This window comes from Anomaloglossus baeobatrachus, chromosome 7 (genome assembly GCF_048569485.1).
Source record: "Anomaloglossus baeobatrachus isolate aAnoBae1 chromosome 7, aAnoBae1.hap1, whole genome shotgun sequence".
Classification (NCBI taxonomy): Eukaryota; Metazoa; Chordata; class Amphibia; order Anura; family Aromobatidae; genus Anomaloglossus; species Anomaloglossus baeobatrachus.
The window spans coordinates 77,643,606-77,660,131 of NC_134359.1; the positions used below are offsets into that span (position 1 = coordinate 77,643,606).

Sequence of the window (16,526 nt, forward strand, 5' to 3'; positions counted from 1 at the left end):
GGTAATCAGTGGGCTTTCTCCTCTGTGCACAACTCTGTACTTGGTGGGTCCCTGTAGCCGGAACCATTCTAGGGTGCCCTCCTAGTCTCTCAGTCTTCGCCCGTATGCAGGCAGCTTGAACCTTGTCTGGGTTGGACGTCTGTCTCAGCTCCCTAGGTTCTCCTTTTGCTGCTGTGCTCCGGACACTCACGTTGGTGAGGGACCATGGAGATCCCCTCACCGGGGAGAGTTATCCGATGAGCCTGGAGCGTCTGTCTGACCTAGGGTTCTGCACCACGCCTGTGCTTAGTCCTGGGAGTACTACCCGTGCTCTCCCAGCGACTGTACTCCTTGAGCCCACAATTACTGGTACCGGGTCCCGTCCCTCCAGGTGTTACTTGCCCCGGTCCGGCTGGTTCTCCTCTGCAGGAGACTCCTGCAGAGGTCGGTGAGGTGTTACTTCCCAGACGGTTCTGTTCTACCTCCCCAAGGGGTGCCTAGCAGCAACCCCTCAGGGAGCTGCTCCACAGCGTGTCTGCTCTGTCTCTCTCTGACTGGAACGGACTCGACTTCCTGTCTGCTTTGTAACTTACTCCTACTCCTGCCCCCCCCACCTTCGCAAGGATCCAGTTCGTTGTTATGGTGACCTGGAGTTCCCCCTGTGCCTGTGTCTGCTAGGAACTGGCTGAGTCACTTCCTGTGTTTAAACAAACTATGTAAGGCTGGTTTCACACTACGTCTTTTTAACATCCGTTGAAAAGGTTTTTTTAACGGAAGTACGGATCCTGTGCAAATCCGTTTTGTGTTTAATGCATTTTCAATGGACTCGCGTCCACTTCCGTTTGCATTCGTTTGCGTCCGTTAGACGCAGGATCCGTCATTTTGCGTTAATTTAACATGTTTCAAAAACGCAACATGTAGCGTTTTTTGGCTTTGTCAAATTAACGTATGTCACAGGATCCTTGACATTGCGCCGCGAGCTGCAATGCATGTCAATGAGTGCTGGATCCTGCCTACCAAAAGTCGTTCAGTTGCGTTATAACAGGATCCTGATTCTGTACTGAGCATGCCCGGGACGGTGTCGGTGTCGGTCGGTCGGTCGGTCGGTCGGTCGGTCGGTCGGTCTCTCTCTCTCTCTCTCTCTCTCTCTCTCTCTCTCTCTCATGTGCACGCAGCCCGGCTCCTAGCAGCTGTAGACACTCGTAACCAAGGTAAATATCGGGTATCCAAGGCCGATGTTTACCTTGGTTACCAGCGTATGCAGCTGTCAGAAGCCTCCTCGCAGTCTAGCTCCCCTCAATCCCGATCACATGACTCCTTTGCCCGCCCCTAACATCCAGTGCAGGATCCTGCAAAATAACATATGCGTTTGCATACGTTATTTGCTGTAAAAGCAGGATCCGTACTTCCGCTAAAAAAACGTTTTCAGCGGATGTTAAAAAGACGTAGTGTGAAACTAGCCTAAGGTGTGTGTAAACTTACCGGGTTAACCTCTTCCTACCCGGGAAGGATATAATGATATACTCTGTAGCAACCAGTCTCAGGGGCACTACATTAACATGCAGTCTAAGTGAAACATACCACTCAATATATATTGTAAAAAATACAGCAAGATGTATACAGAAATAATTCATTATCACTCAACAAAAACGGAAGCATAAGAGGATATTCTTTCATCTTGATATAAATAATGGGGTCATCCAGTGGATTATTTTCAGAACACAGTTTATTGTGGCAGAAGGAATGGTATACAATCCAAGTCTAAATATGATGAGACAGGGGTACAAAGAAGATATATCAATTTCAGTGCAGTCAGCAAGAATAGGCATATGTCAACGAGGAGAAACACAAAGAAATATAAAATACACACACACACACACACACACACACACATTCACACAGTACAGACCAAACGTTTGGACACACCTTTTGAGATTTTGTGCAGCAGGCCTTTAAGGTAAGTAAAATAGCTGCTAGGAAACCACTGCTAAGGACAGGCAACAAGCAGAAGAGACTTGTTTGGGCTAAAGAACACAAGGAATGGACATTAGACCAGTGGAATTCTGTGCTTTGGTCTGATGAGTCCAAATTTGAGATCTTTGGATCCAACCACCGAGTCTTTGTAGAAAAAGTGAACGGATGGACTCTATATGGCTGGTTCCCACCGTGAAGCATGGAGGAGGAGGTGTGATGCTGTGGGGGTGCTTTGCTGGTGACACTGTTGGGGATTTATTCAAAATTGAAGGCATACTGAACCAGCATGGCTACCACAGCATCTTGCAGCGGCGTGCTATTCCATCAGGTTTGCGTTTAGTTGGACCATCATTTATTTTTCAACAGGACAATGGCTGCAAACCCACCTCCAGGCTGTGTAAGGGCTATTTGACTAAGAAGGAGAGTGATGGGGTGCTACGCCAGATGACCTGGCCTCCACAGTCACCAAACAAGAACCCAATCGAGATGGTTTGGGGTGAGCTGGACCGCAGAGTGAAGGCAAAAGGGCCAACAAGTGCTAAGCATCTCTGGGAACTCCTTCAAGACTGTTTGAAAACCATTTCCGGTGAATACCTCTTGAGGCTCATCAAAAAAATGCCAAGAGTGTGCGAAGCAGTAATCAAAGCAAAAGGTGGCTACTTTGAAGAACCTAGAATATAACACATATTTTCAGTTGTTTCACACTAAGTATTTCATTCCACATGTTTTCATTCCTAGTTTTGATGCCTTCAATGTGAATCTACAATATTCAGAGTCATGAAAATAAAGAAAACTCTTTGAATGAGAAGGTGTGTCCAAACATTTGGTCATAGATCAAGGAGCACGGGCACGTAACATAATATACCACGTGTGTAGTACCATATGTGATATACCTCCTTAGTTCAAAGCGTCTCATTCCATCCGAAGAAAAGAAGGTCTTGGTCCGGATTATATTTTTACAGGTTAAACAATGTCCGCATTTGTAACAACCTATCAAAGGGGCACCAGTATTAAATGGATTCTGGACTGGAGAGACGTAGTGACTGTTCACCAGAATGTCTTTCAGGTTCCGGGAACGTCGTGCCATCATGAGTGGGGTGTCAGTCAGAACGCCTGACAAAATAGGATCAGATAATATAATAGGCCAATGTTTCTTCAAGACGTCCCTCATGGCACCCCACTCATGATTAAACATCCCAATGAACCTAGGTTCAGGCTCCAGGGGTTCCTTTTTGGAGGTATAATAGAGGAGCTGAGGTCTAGGTGTCCTCTTTGCTCTCATATAGCCCCTTTTAATGGCTCTAGTGCTGTAGCCACGATCCTGGAAGCGACGTCTGAGATCATGAGATTGAGCCTCAAACTTTTTTTCTGACGAGCAAATCAGCTTCATCCTCAGAAATTGTTCAGTCGGTATGGGTCGGATAGTAGAGGGAGTATGGGCAGATGATAGAGGTGTCCTTACGGAAAACATCAGTTTGAATAAGGCGATCCAGGCCCACCTCAATCCTGATATCTAAAAAGTCAATGCAACTGCGGCTATGCTTGTAAGTGAGCTTGATATTAAGGTCATTACAGTTAAGCTGCCCCATAAAAGACTCAAGTTGCTCCACGGTGCCCTGCCAAAAAATTAAAAAGTCATCAATATATCTTAGCCAGCACTGCACATGGGCGCTAGCCATGGAGCCCCCGTCACCAAATACCAACCTCTCCCAGAAACCCAGGAAAAGGTTGGCGTACGAAGGCGCACAGGTTGCGCCTATCACAGTGCCCCGCCTCTAAAGATAATTTATTTTGTTCAAAGATCAATTTTGAGTAAGGGCAAAGTGGAGCAACTCAGGAATTAAATCCCCCATCCTGCCACACCGACTGTCCATTCCGAGAAGAAAGCAGACCAGTGCCAGACCATCCTCATGTCCAATACTGGTGCATAAACTCTCGATATCCGCTGTGACTATGAGGACATCCTCCTCCACAAAAATGCCAACAATCCTTTTCAGGACGTCCGTGGTGTCCTTGACAAAAGAGGGGAGTGTCTCAACAATAGGTTTTAAATAATGATTAATTAATTTACAAATTGGTTCTCATAACCCCTCTATGCCAGACACAATCGGCCGCCCCGGAGGATTGACACCATCTTTGTGGATTTTGGGTAGAAAATATAGTGTAGGTATTTTTAAGGATGTATTAAGGAGGCCCTCCAGCATCTTTTTGGTAATAGTACCTTTCTCAAGCGCCGCCTCCAGTGTTTGTGCCAGCTCTTTGGTGAAAGTAGGTAAAGGACTATGTGAAAGCTTAGTATAAGTGTCCCTGTCCCTCAGCTGTCTCAAGGCCTCTTCCTCATATTTTTCAATAGCCCAGATCACCATGTTGCCTCCCTTGCCCGTCGCCTTGATGATGACATCTTTATATGATTTTAATTCTTCCAGAGCTTGCCGTTGTCTATAAGTAAGGTTATCCAACTTCCTTCTTGTGGAGATCTTCCTGAAGTCGTTCACGACAAGTCTGGTAAAGATGTCTATCGCCGGGCAGAGTGACAAGGGATGATGACTTTGTAAACAAATGGGAAGACCTGGCCCAAACCTGCTCCAAGGGATTTTTGTCACTGCTTAGGGATCATAATACCCAATCCATAGCTAAAATGGAGTCTGAGTTGGAAGACATTGAGAGGTCCATAAAGGACAAATGCTCTCCCAAGTTTGTCTCCAAACTTAATGAGGAAATTGAGCAATAACTTTCAAAAATTGAAAGGTGAAAGGAATGTGATGTTGAGGAGGCTATACCACAGGAACACCATGGAGGTTGAGAGTGAATTGGAAAAGGATGCCCTTCAGGCTTTAGAGGATCTCCTACACGAACAGGAGACAACTATTTCAGGTGTGTTTCCTAAAGCACTTTTACCCAGGTCAACCAGGTTCCCTCCCTTGTCCCTCTGCCCGGCGACAGACATCTTTACCAGACTTGTCGTGAACGACTTCAGGAAGATCTCCACAAGAAGGAAGTCGGATAACCTTACTTATAGACAACGGCAAGCTCTAGAAGAATTAAAATCATATAAAGTTGTCGTCTTCAAGGCAACGGACAAGGTGGGCTACATGGTGATCTGGGCTATTGAAAAATATGAGGAAGAGGCCTTGAGACAGCTGAGGGACAGGGACACTTATACTAAGCTTTCACATAGTCCTTTACCTACTTTCACCAAAGAGCTGGCACAAACACTGGAGGCGGCGCTTGAGAAAGGTATTATTACCAAAAAGATGGAAGGCCTCCTTAAAACATCCTCAAAAATACCTACACTATATATTCTACCCAAAATCCACAAAGATGGTGTCAATCCCCGGGGCAGCCGATTGTGTCTGGCATAGAGAGGTTATGTGAACCAATTTGTAAATTAATTGATCATTATTTAAAACCTATTGTTGAGACACTCCCCTCTTTTGTCAAGGACACCATGGACGTCCTGAAAAGGACTGATGGCATTTTTGTGGACGAGGATGTCCTCATAGTCACAGCGGATATCGAGAGTTTATACACCAGTATTGGACATGAGGATGGTCTGGCACCGTCCGCTGTTTTCTCGAAAAGGAATCGGTGTGGCAGGATGGGGGATTTAATTCCTGAGTTGCTCCACTTTGCCCTTACTCATAATTTTTTCTGTTCAAAGATCAATTTTATCATCAGAGGCGGGGCACTGCGATGGCCGCGTCCTGTGCGCCTTCGTACGCCAACCTCTTCCTGGGTTTCTGAGAGAGGTTGGTATTTGGTGACGGGGGCTCCAGGGCTAGCACACATGTGCAGTGCTGGCTAAGATATATTGATGACGTTTTAATTTTTTGGCAGGGCTCGTTTGAGCAACTTGAGTCTTTTATGGGGCAGCTTAACTGTAATGACCTTAAAGGGAACCTGTCACCTAGAATATGCGATCTGACATATTAGCAGACGCATATTTGCCCTAATAGCAGCTCCCTAACCATCCCTGTGCTGTAAAATTGTGTAATATGAAAGTAATAAAAAACGTTTTATTACTTTCATATTTCCTATGTAAATGACAGAGCCACTGGCCCCATGGGCGGCGCCTTGCCCTATGGTCGTCTGCATACTTTCCGTGGTACCACGTCGCTCATTCTATCCTGCGCACGTTTATACTTACCATTGCGGCAGGCTTCTTTTCCGGGTGTTCACTCGCCGGCTTCAGACGTGCACTGCGCATGCGCAGTGCGCGTCTGAAACTGACAAGGAGAACCCGGAGGAGAAGCCTTCCGCAATGGTGAGTATCTGCCCATACTCCCTCTACTATCCGAGCCATACCAACTGAACAATTTCTGAGAATGAAGCTGATTTGCTCGTCAGACCAAAAGTTTGAGGCTCAATCTCATGATCTCAGACGTCGCTTCCAGGATCGTTGGTACAGCACTACAGCCATTAAAAGGGGCTATGTGAGAGCTAAGAGGACACCTAGACCTCAGCTCCTCTCTTATACCTCCAAAAAGGAACCCCTGGAGCCTGAACTTAGGTTCATCGGGACGTTTAATCATGAGTGGGGTGCCATGAGGGACGTCTTGAAGAAACATTGGCCTATTTTATTATCTGATCCTATTTTGTCAGGCGTTCTGACTGACACCCCACTCATGATGGCACGACGTTCCCGGAGCCTGAAAGACATTCTGGTGAACAGTCACTACGTCCCTCCTGTCCAGAGTCCATTTAATACTGGTGCCCCTTTGATAGGTTGTTACAAATGCGGACATTGTTTAGCCTGTAACAATATAATCCGGACCAAGACCTTCTCTTCTTCGGATGGAATGAGACGCTTTGAAATAAGGAGGTATATCACATATGGTACTACACACGTGGTATATTATGCCACGTGCCCGTGCTTCTTGATCTATGTTGGGCTCACTTCCCGTGCAGGATATCGAGGCAGCTAGGTCTGCAGAAGATAACACCTTTTTAAAGACCATTCCTCAACATTTCAAGGCGTCTCATTCCTGCGATTCCTCTAAATTGTAAGGGGCATCGATGTGATAAGTGGTGGATCCAGAGGCGGTGACCTCAAGAAGAAGTTGACTCAATGAGAGACCCGATGGATCCTACGAAAAATTGGCCCCCTAGGGACTGAAGGAAACTATTAGTTTTGTACCGTTTTTGTGAGAGCTGCCTATCAACATCAATATTTCATCATATATATATATATATATATATGTTAAAATATTAAAAACAAGATATATATAGATCTCGTTTTTAATGTTATTTTAACTTTCCCTCTTTGTGTTTCTCCTCATTGACATATGCGTATTCTTGCTGACTGCACTAAAATTGATATATCTTCTTTGTACCCCTGTCTCATCATATTCAGACTTGGATTGTATGCCATTCATTCTGCCACAAGAAACTGTATTCTGGAAATAATCCACTGGATGACCCCATTATTTATATCAAAATGAAAGAATATCCTCTTATGCTTCCGTTTTGGTTGAGTGATAATGAATTATTTCTGTATACATCTTGCTGTATTTCTTACAATATATATCGAGGGGTATGTTTCCATTATACTGCAAGTTAACACTATTGTTGTTCCACGTATGATATATGATATACGGAATGGCAGCACCTGTCTATCTGATGTTATTATCTATATTCACTGTGAATATCACCTCTTGCACACATGCGCTGTTGGTCCCCGCTTCACTGCTGGTGGATTGCCGTCTATGTGGCGGCGGGTGCACAGAATGACGCATATCTGTTCCTGCACATGCGCCATGTCTGTCTGACGGATTCTACCGCCCGCAGTGTTGTGGCAAGCAACTGCGCATGCGTCACTACAGAGAATGACGCAGGCGGAAGTAGTGTAGGGCGGGCATATTAAATGGACGCTTTCTATGAGGAGCACACATGTTCTCTCCCTCCCTGATGGAGCTGCAAACAGGACGCACTGGTCTCCCAATGGCGAAACAAGTGTTGACGGGCTGGGGGGGGGGGGGGGGGAGCTTCTGCTCTGGGACGGGGCTTTTTGGGTCTTTTCTGCTGGCATCTGCACTTTATGGTGGGTACATGTTCTCATCTGTACTAACAATGTTCTACTTTGTGTGTTATTTATGCACTTGGAACTTTTGAGAGACTAGAAAATGGGATATAGTAAGCCCATTCTCTGCTTTTTGGAGACATGTTGATTTATATGCACTAGTCACTTTAATGTAAGATCTTTTCTGCCCTTTTTTTGATCTTGTCTGTATATACGCAATTCTGATGTGACTGTACCCATTATACATTTATATGAGCTAGATCATGTGTATATCATGTATTGTATGCCCATTTCAAGTCCCTCCCTCTGTTATATGTTTTTAAACACCCAATTTTTATGTTTATTCACCAGATCCCCTTGTTTCCCCCTTATTTTGATATTTGCACATTGTACTCCCTTTCCTCCTGTTTTTCATGCATTGATATGGAGTTTGTGCCTGCGGTAATGTGACCTTGGGGTGGCACTGTAACCGCAATTATGGTCAGAATGGTTATATGGAGATTGGTGTTTCTACATTTTTAATTGGACGGATTTGATGATATTATTACACCTATTACCTATTGGGATGGGATCTTGGAATAAACCTTTAAGTAAAAATGAAATAAATTGGCCCTAATGATAGATAATCTTTAATTCTTGGACAAACCCTTGAACTGGGTCCCTATGTCACTGGCTCCAAAAGTGACATAATAAATATCAGTGAAATCAATACACTGCTCCTCCTGAGACTGCGCCATACAGCTCTCCATAATCAAAACATCCCAACCAGAAAGGGACATCCAACCAGAACTCCATACAACAGCCGCTTATATTATACCACAGAAGAGGATCAGTCATGTGACCAGGGGAACCACAAGCTTCAGCATTCTCCGAGAGCGAAAACCAAAAGACTTGTGGAGACACAACACGAGGTAACTACGAGCCAGAGGGGACACATCACACAGCGGGAGGAGGGGGACGGGCAGCTAACACCGCTACTCACACATTCGCCTGCAGTGCCGGCCGCTGCACCTCTTCTAAGAGAAAAATAACCGAAATTAAAAAAAACCCATCAACTTCCGGACTAAACAGCCTTACTTCCGGTGTGTTCTCGGTCCATCAAAAGTATGGTTCCCCCCTGTCTCGCAGTGAAAGTTCCGCTTTCGTGCAGAGTCCAGGAGCACAAGCCCGTACATAACGTAAGTGATTGGACGCGTTGCGCTCGGCTCTCGTCACGTGATTTTTTTTTTAACTCCATACAGTCCGTGGATGGCAGGATATGGTGTGTTTGCCCCTCCAGTGTGACTGAGGCCGTGTCTCGTGTGCATTGTCCAGCCAGACTTCATATCGCACAGCGGTTACTTTAAAGGGAACCTGTCAGGTGCAATATGTACCCAGAACCACGAGCAGTTCTGAGTCCATATTGGTAATCCCCATACCTCCCAACTTTTAAAGAAGGAAAAGAGGGACAAAGTTTGCGGCGCGCGGCAAATTTGTAGGCCACGCCCCCTAACGACACCCATTTCACAGTCACGCCCATATCCACTCCCCATCCACACCCATTCAGCATGGACACGCAGGCAGCCGGCGGGCCTCCAGCATGGACACGCAGGCAGCCGGCGGGCCTCCAGCATGGACACGCAGGCAGCCGGCGGGCCTCCAGCATGGACACGCAGGCAGCCGGCGGGCCTCCAGCATGGACACGCAGGCAGCCGGCGGGCCTCCAGCATGGACACGCAGGCAGCCGGCGGGCCTCCAGCACGGAGACGCAGGCAGCCACAGTGAGACGGCCGGTCGCCCGCACAGTGAGGCGGCCGGTCGCCTTCACAGACAGGCGGCCGGCCGCCCGCCTTCACAGACAGGCGGCCGGCCGCCCGCCTTCACAGACAGGCGGCCGGCCGCCCGCCTTCACAGACAGGCGGCCGGCCGCCCGCACAGACAGGCGGCGGGGGGCGCCCGCACAGACAGGCACCGGGGGCGCTCGCACAGACAGGCGGCGGGGGGCGCCCGCACAGACAGGCGGCGAGGGGCGCACGCACAGACAGGCGGCCGTCCGCCCGAACAGAGAGGCGGCCGGCCGCACGCACAGAGAAGCGGCCGACCGCCCGCACAATGAGGCGGCGGGCCGCCCTCACAGACAGGCGGCCGGCCGCCCGCACAGACAGGCTGCCGGCCTCCAGCACAGACAGGCGGCCGGCCGCATGCACAGAGAAGCGGCCGCCCGCACGCACAGACAGGCGGCCGGCCGCCCGCACAGACAGGCGGCCGGCCGCATGCACAGAGAAGCGGCCGGCCGCACGCACAGACAGGCGGCCGGTCGCCCGCACAGGCAGGCGGCCGGCCGCACGCACAGGCAGGCGGCCGGCCGCACGCACAGAGAGGCGGCCGTCCGCCCGCAGAGACAGGCGGCCGGCCGACCGCACAGAGAGGCCGCGGCGGCCGTCCGCCTGCAGAGACAGGCGGCCGGCCGACCGCACAGAGAGGCCGCGGCGGCCGTCCGCCCGCAGAGACAGGCGGCCGGCCGACCGCACAGAGAGGCCGCGGCGGCCGTCCGCCCGCAGAGACAGGCGGCCGGCCGTCCGCCCGCAGAGACAGGCGGCCGGCCGACCGCACAGAGGGGCTCCGGCCGGGGGTGGGGGGGGAGGGAGGGAAATCAGCGCTCGGGAGATTCAGTTTTACCGTCCCAGCAGCAGCACAGCGCTCCTCTCTGTTATGCCACGACTACTGGATGGTAGGAGGGAAAAAGCAGTGAGGCGGGGAGAGAGTGGGTGGGCGGAGCCCGGGAGACGGCCGTCCCGATCGTGGCAACGGGACAAACAATGTAAAGCGTGAAAGTCCCGCTGTATCCGGGACGGTTGGGAGGTATGGTAATCCCTGCCTAATCGTCCCTGTATACACTAGCATAGATAAAGGAATCATTAGAAAAAGTATTTCTAAAGATCCTTTATGATATTCTAATAAGTGCAGGGACTAGTCCCAAAAGGGCATTAGTTCCCCGGCCAGTCGGCTCTATTAGCATGTTAGTATGTCCCTGTGGACGTGCTAACATGCTAATGAATGTGCAGCGTCAGAGGATGATCTGTTATCTCTCCGCCATCATCATGTCCTATGGGGGATTTCGGCTCAGTGTGCATGACCCCGGAGTTTGGGTCATGTGCACTATTTCAGTTTGAAGCCAGGATGCATACACCCGGCTTCATAGTGCGCATGACTGAAAGTCCAGGGTCATGCGCACTGAGTCGAAATCCCCCAGAGGACGCGATGGCGGAGGAGTGAGATCATCCTCTGACGCTGCACATTCTTTAGCATGATAGCACACCCACAGGGACATACTAACATGGTAATGAAGCCAACTGGCAAGGGGAACTAACACCCAGGGGACTAGTCCCTGCGCTCATTAGCATATGGTAATAGATCTTTAGAAATACTTTTTCTAAAGATCTCTTTATCTATGCTAGTGTATACAGGGACGGTTAGGCAGGGAATAGCAATATGCACCCAGAACTGCTCGTGGTTCTGGATACATATTGCACCTGACAGGTTCACTTTAAAGGGGTTTTCCTACTAACAAAGATCATTATAATCAGTAGATCTTGGAATAATAATAATCTCCACACTTGGATGTGTGTAAAAAATTGTCCCTATGCTGTGATAATAAATATTTTATATATATTATATATACATATACACACACACACATATTATATATATATATATATATATATATATATATATATATATATATATATATATATTATATATATATATATATATATATGTCCCTGCTATGTACTGTGTAATGGCTGTGTCTGACCGTGCAGGGACATAGTCTGATCATACCACATCTCCTGAACAGGAGGGCACAAAAGAGTTTAAAGACACAGGATCACAGCTGATTCATTCTGTGAGGTAAATCATTTTTCTGCCTGTTTTAAAAAAATGTTCCTTTGCTGAGATAATCTTATATATGTGTCCCTGCTATGTACTGTGTCTGACCATATAGGGACATGGTCTGATCATACCACAATTCTTGGGCCAGGGAGGAAGTAATAAAGTATACAAACATTATAGCATGGGATCACAAATTATTCCTTCTTTGAGGTAAAACATTTTTTTAAAAAAACAGGCAGGAAAATGTTTTACCTCACAGAAAGAATCAGCTGTTATCAGTGCTGTAATGTCTGTATAGTCACATCCTCCTCTGCCCAGGAGATGTGGTATGATCAAACCATGTGCCTGTACGGTCAGTCACGACCATTACACAGTATGTAGCAAGGACACATATATAAGATTATCTCCGCACAGGAACATTTTTTTTTTTTTTTTATACACATACAATGGTGAAATGTATTATTCCAAGATCTATTGATAAAAATCAACTTCCAAATGACCTTTGTTCATGGGAAAAGAAAACGCCTTTAAGGCCATGTGCACACATTGTGTATTTGGTGAGTTTTTTTACCTCAGTATTTGTAGCCAAATCCAGGAGTGGAACAATCAGAGGACAAGTATAATAGAAACAAGGGCACCACTCCTGTATTTATCACCCACTCCTGGTTTTAGCTATATATACTGAAGAAAAAAATCACCAAAAACTCAACGTGTGTACGTGGCCTGACGCTGTGTGCCCACGATGAGTTTTCGATGTTGCAAAATTTCAGCAGCTATTATGTATATTAGGTTACTTATGTTCTCTTACATGTGTTCTTAACACTTTTTTTATGCTGTTTTTTTGCCTTTTGTTGGTATGTCATAGTTTAAATAAAGTTGCTTTGTATTTCATACATCCTGGTATTTGACTTTGACAAAACTTTATTGATTTACTTATGTACGGATTTTTTTTTTTTTAAACGGGCACAGAAATTGTGTTTGCAGAACTTTTTTGCCAACAAATTTCTGCAGGATCTGTTCTGATGAATGATTACTGGATATGTGAACTCAGCCAGTAACCGTTTGTGGCAGGTTTCAGCTGAATGGTTGGCGAGCTGTCTGTTGGACCACCTCTGATCTCATAATGAGGACCTATCCATCAGACACAGGAGGTCCGCGGCTATTTTGTCCCGCTCAACGCATTTAATTTTCCTTTTAGTAAAGCTGAAAGGAAATTAAATGTTTTCTGTCTGTTTATCCCTCTGAATAGAATTGATTGTTGACTGGAGAAGGGAAACTTCATGTTCATTTTATTGTCCAAGAATAGTGATGGGCGGATCAGGACTTTAAAAGTCTGTATCTTTGCGGCTTAAAAAGTATCCGGGTGCCTGATCCGGCAACTTGGGAAATAAAGAAAAATAAAGCAATCACACTATACTTACGGAGTCTCCAGCGCGGCTGTAACTGCTTCCGGGTCGCTCACTCTTCTTCCGGGGCTGCTCATTAGCCTCATACATATTCACTGCTTCCCCCGCCCACCGGCAGTTCTGGTGTCTGTGATTGGTTGCAGTCAGACACACCCCCAGCCTGTGTGGCAGTGTAGTTTTTGGCTGCTTCCCATCACAGAACTTGTCTGTGGGTCACTGTAAATTGGTGTAAAACTAAATAAATAAAGAAAAAAACAACAAATTCTGGTCCCCATAGACTTATATGGTGACTGGCGTCCAGCCAGATATCTGGAATCAATTCCGAGCTGGAACAGTTGTTTTTTGTTTTTTTTTTTTTATAAAAGTCCGGCTAAACGCGCTGATCTTGTATATCTGAGAGTCTGCCCATCACTATTCAAAAACCCTTCTAACAATAAAGCCCGCTTTACACGCTGCAATATATCTTACAATGTGTCGGCGGGGTCACGTCGTAAGTGACGCACATCCGGCATCGTAAGGTACATTGCAGTGTGTGACAGGTACGTGCGATTGCAATTGAACGGTAAAACGTTCATCGCATACACATCGTACCTTTCTCTAGAATTGCACGTCAGATTGTTCATCGTACCCGGGGCAGCACACATCGCAGTGTGTGACACCCCGGGAACGATGAACAGATCTTACCTGCCTCCTGCGGCTCCCGGCCGGCTATGCGGAAGGAAGGAGGTGGGTGGGATGTTTACGTCCCGCTCAGCTCCGTCCCTCCGCTTCTATTGGCCGGCTGCCGCGTGACTTCGATGTGACGCCGAACGTCCCTCCCACTCCAGGAAGTGGACGTTCGCCGCCCACATCGAGGTCGTATGGAAGGTAAGTACGTGTGACGGGGGTTAATCGTTTGTGCGGCACGTTCAACAAATTGAACGTGCCTCACATACGATGGGGGCGTTGCAAATCGCATACGAAATCGTATGCGAAATTGCAACGTGTAAAGCAGGCTTTAGGCATCGTCCAAAGCCGAAAACACCAAAGTGCCCAAATCTCTAAGTATTATTTGTCCCAACAGGGTAATGTCTCTTCTTATCCGGAACCTGCAGCACATGATCCCTCTCCGCAGAGCTCATTTACGCAAGAATCTAGAAATTGCCAGAAAGTGTCTCCGCGTGGAGAGGTTTGATGTCGGGGTAATATGTATAAATGATACAAAGATACGACACCTGAACAGACTTTACAGACAGCAAGACAAAGCTACGGACGTGCTGTCATTTCCATTCCATGAGGTACAGAAACAGCAGAGCAGGTTATCTGTAAGGGAACCTGTCACCATCTCAACAGTGGGCCGTTTTTGCTCTTATTTTATTGTGGCTTCTCCCCTGAGTATTCATTTAAGAAAACAAAATCCGCCATACGGTTCCAGAGATATGGACCTTTTTATTTAGTGCTTTTTATTCTCTTTACCAAGGGGGCATAGCTCAGTTTTATAATGCAATAGTCTAAAGATAAGCCCCAACAAAACCTTTCAGCCATACGCCCTTAGTAAATATGTCAAAAATTAGCACTAAATAAACAGATCTAGGCCTCTAGAACCATATGGTGGATTTAAAAAAAAAACAACAAAACATCTTAATACTCAATGGGAGCAACAAGAATAAAATAACCACTTTTGACCTGGTGAAAGGCTGACTTTAAAGCACCACTCCAGAGGTTTTTTTCGGTATTTCACCGCTGGAGTGCAGCTTTAAGGCCGGTGTGACTCGCGCGAGAATTGAGGTCGCATCACTCATCACGGCCTGCCGCTCTCCGGACAGGAGTGTGCCGCTGCATGTATTTTTATGCAGCAGCACACTCCTGCCCAAAGAGCAGCAGGCCGAGACGGGTGATGCGACTCAATTTTTGCGCGAGTCCCTTGCAATTGTGACACCAGCTACATCTAAGTCTTATATTTACCCTCCGAAGTCTTAACCTTTTTTTGTTTTCGCTGTAACATCTTGTGATGACAACTTCTGACTGGGTAGAAGTTACTTCACAAGCTCCAAATGCAAGTCTATGTGAGCCAGAACAAGGCTCTTATAGACTTGCATTGAGTTGTCAAACACCAGATAAGAAATCTCGATGGATTCTCATAAATAAAGCATAAGGTGCAATAATATAAAATCAATTTTTTTATTGAAAATTTAAAAATTATTAAAAATAAATACTACAACAACAAGAAGGAACCAATCGCAGCCGAGGTATAGATAAATATATAGAAAAATACAATGTGAGGTACTGCCAATGCCTAATCAATAAATACTATTTCATAAATAAATATAATAAATAGTACAAAAATATATATATATATATATATTTATATTAATATGAAAGGCAGTACACTGTAGTAAATATGAGGTAAAGATAATGCATAATAAAACTATGCAGGGTATGTTAAAGGATACAGTCAGCAAGGACATATCAGAACAATACATAAATTACCAGCCTGCATTGACAAGATATCGCCATAAGGTGGCAGCAGAGCTACAGTGGGAACTGCAACCACAAAGAAAAGTTCAAACACTTGTCACAAGTGACGTAAGAGCGGTGCAAACCACCGAGCGGCATAAAACCACCAAGGGGGATAAGGATTAACAAAAGACGTACATATTACCTTGAAAAAAGATTTGCCGTGTCTGTAAACATCAGGACTGAGCGTGGTCCCTCACCCCGACATATGTTTCACGCCTGCTTCATCAGCTTCATGACGCCCCCTGATGAAGCAGGCGTGAAACATATGTCGGGGTGCGGGATCACGCTCAGTCCTTATGGATCACCTTATGGCGATATCTTGTCAATGCAGGCTGGTAATTTATGTATTGTTCTGATACGTCCTTGCTGACTGTATACTTTAACATACCCTGCATAGTTTTATTATGCATTATCTTTACCTCATATTTACTACAGTGTACTGCCTTTCATATTAAAATATATATATATATATATATATCTATATACATACCTACATACCGTATATATTTTTGTACTATTTATTATATTTATTTATGAAATAGTATTTATTGATTAGGCATTGGCAGTACCTGACATTGTATTTTTCCATATATTTATCTATACCTCGGCTGTGATTGATTGGTTCCTTCTTGTTGTTGTAGTATTGATTTTTAATAATTTTTAAATTTTCAATAAAAAATTTATTTTATATTATTGCACCTTATGCTTTATTTATGAGAATCCTTCGAGATTTCTCATCTGGTGTTTGATTCGTCCGTGAAGCTTGGTTGGGGAATTAT

At 46.1% G+C, this 16,526-nt stretch overlaps 2 protein-coding genes across 2 annotated transcripts in view; one reads left to right on the forward strand and one right to left on the reverse strand.

Moving 5' to 3' along the window:
- The window catches only part of MCM3AP (minichromosome maintenance complex component 3 associated protein), a 121,884-nt gene extending 112,850 nt beyond the window's left edge, over positions 1-9,034 (reverse strand). The window contains exon 1 of the mRNA XM_075317431.1: positions 8,955-9,034. Coding sequence (XP_075173546.1) covers positions 8,955-8,958 — 4 coding nt within the window. The 5' untranslated portion in view covers positions 8,959-9,034. The remainder of the gene's footprint in view (positions 1-8,954) is intronic.
- A 37-nt stretch (positions 9,035-9,071) lies between these two features.
- LOC142245101 (endoribonuclease YbeY-like) overlaps positions 9,072-16,526 on the forward strand; it is a 35,298-nt gene continuing 27,843 nt past the window's right edge. Inside the window, exons 1-2 of the mRNA XM_075317430.1 lie at positions 9,072-9,150; positions 14,312-14,525. Coding sequence (XP_075173545.1) covers positions 14,316-14,525 — 210 coding nt within the window. The 5' untranslated portion in view covers positions 9,072-9,150; positions 14,312-14,315. The remainder of the gene's footprint in view (positions 9,151-14,311; positions 14,526-16,526) is intronic.